The sequence below is a fragment of the Drosophila eugracilis genome, unplaced genomic scaffold (genome assembly GCF_018153835.1).
Source record: "Drosophila eugracilis isolate 14026-0451.02 unplaced genomic scaffold, ASM1815383v1 contig_401, whole genome shotgun sequence".
Classification (NCBI taxonomy): domain Eukaryota; kingdom Metazoa; phylum Arthropoda; class Insecta; order Diptera; family Drosophilidae; genus Drosophila; species Drosophila eugracilis.
The window spans coordinates 804,464-805,842 of NW_024573263.1; the positions used below are offsets into that span (position 1 = coordinate 804,464).

A 1,379-nucleotide genomic window follows, 5' to 3' on the forward strand; every position below is an offset into this window, starting at 1 on the left:
TGAGTTAGAATCAGAATGAGACTGTCAGTTCAGTTTAATTCCTGTTTTTAATGAAGTAATATGCTTTATGAGTGCTCGACTTCTTGCGCACAAAATGTCACTTGTCGCAGCTTCTTGTCTTTGGAGATCTCTTCTTTATGGGTGTACGCGATCGTAAAAGACAACAAACGCATAAAATGAGGTCTAGACCCTAATCTTAACTGATCTTGAACGGCGTTAATCAAAAAGCGAGAGAGAGATGGGAAATGGAAAATGAAGTAGCAAGTGCCTCTTCCAAGGGTTTCTAGGTAAATGCTGTCAAAAGGAAATTTTCAAGTACTGAGATTTTTGGGAAATCTCGTTTCATTGGGAGGCAGTACTAAATGGGATGTTTGTGCTTGAGGAAGGCCACCTCCTCACCCTCAGTGCCGCCGGATATCATGCACACACTCAAGATGAAAACGGCATGTAGGCATCTATATCTCTAGAAATCTTAAATACTTATTTACCCTCTGTAGTAAGTAGAAGTCAGATAAAGTATCTTTACAAACGGTTCTATCAGTTTTCGGGTGACGGCAAAGATCCTCCAACTCAGCTGCACAAGTACAACTTCTACTCGGGCCTACTGCAATTGAATCCTCTGTTGCCAACCATCTTGAACTCCATGTTCGGGGATAAGATGACCATCAGCTTTGTGGACTTTGCCCTATTTCTGAGCACCTTTCAGGCCCACTCTCTGAAAACCTCTAGGGAACTGAAAAACGCAATAAAGGATAAGAAGTTACAGTGTAAGAAGGGGCCAATCCTAAACTTAAGCAAAATCTTTTGAGCACTTTTCTATCTCACAGTACTCTTCAACATGTACGACCACAACAAAGACGGTCGCATCACAAAGTATGACTTGGTTATAGTAGTGCACAAACTGTTCTCAAATCTTTTGAATCATGTACAGATAATGCGGATAGTGGACACCATGATGAAGGAAATGGAGCAGTCGGAATCAAATCACATATTGTTCGAGGACTTTTGCAAGGCCTTGGAGGTCTTTGACATGACCGAAATGATGGTCACCTGGATACCCGAGTTCCATGGCCGAACAACCGATGATTTGCACTGATTTAGCTTTGCAAATTGATTTGTTTATTAAACAAGGGAAAATGTTTAACACAATATACAGATTTCAGTCACTAAGGGCTTTCAGAATTGGTTGCAAAGCCGTTAGAATATTATATAAATTTGGGTTTAAAAGTTTCAATGAACTGAGATCTGCTGAGGAAAGGTTGGAAAGCACTCTCGAAAATTTTTCCAAAAGAGAGGTGTCCAAACAGGTGATTCCCGACGAGCTAGATACAGTACCAAAGAGTCCAGCAGCTTCAGATGTTAGGATTAATTGCAAGATC

General features: G+C 40.8%; 1 protein-coding gene across 3 annotated transcripts; it reads left to right on the top strand.

Annotated features, from left to right (window-relative positions):
- The first annotated feature begins 211 nt into the window (after window positions 1-211).
- On the top strand, window positions 212-1,149 carry LOC108116838 (calcineurin B homologous protein 3). Of its 3 annotated transcripts, XM_017228892.2 has the most exons (4): window positions 212-447; window positions 498-767; window positions 828-873; window positions 932-978. In XM_017228892.2, the coding sequence occupies exons 1-4, from the start codon at window positions 363-365 to the stop codon at window positions 933-935; spliced, it is 405 nt and encodes a 134-aa protein (XP_017084381.2). In that variant the 5' UTR covers window positions 212-362; the 3' UTR covers window positions 936-978. The 3 variants fall into 3 exon arrangements, with proteins under 3 accessions (XP_017084381.2, XP_017084380.2, XP_017084383.1); XM_017228891.2 differs by having other exon boundaries at window positions 222-447; window positions 828-1,149; XM_017228894.2 differs by having other exon boundaries at window positions 337-496; window positions 561-767; window positions 828-1,149.
- The last annotated feature ends 230 nt before the right edge of the window (window positions 1,150-1,379 follow it).

What these genes read in the sequence shown, in the direction of transcription:
- LOC108116838 (XM_017228891.2), top strand. Translation starts at nt 363, where the DNA reads ATGGGATGTTTGTGCTTGAGGAAGGCCACCTCCTCACCCTCAGTGCCG. An exon ending in ACTCAAGATGAAAACGGCAT is followed by an intron (nt 448 to 497) that starts GTAGGCATCTAT and finishes TACCCTCTGTAG; the next exon opens with TAAGTAGAAGTCAGATAAAG. An exon ending in AAAGGATAAGAAGTTACAGT is followed by an intron (nt 768 to 827) that starts GTAAGAAGGGGC and finishes TCTATCTCACAG; the next exon opens with TACTCTTCAACATGTACGAC.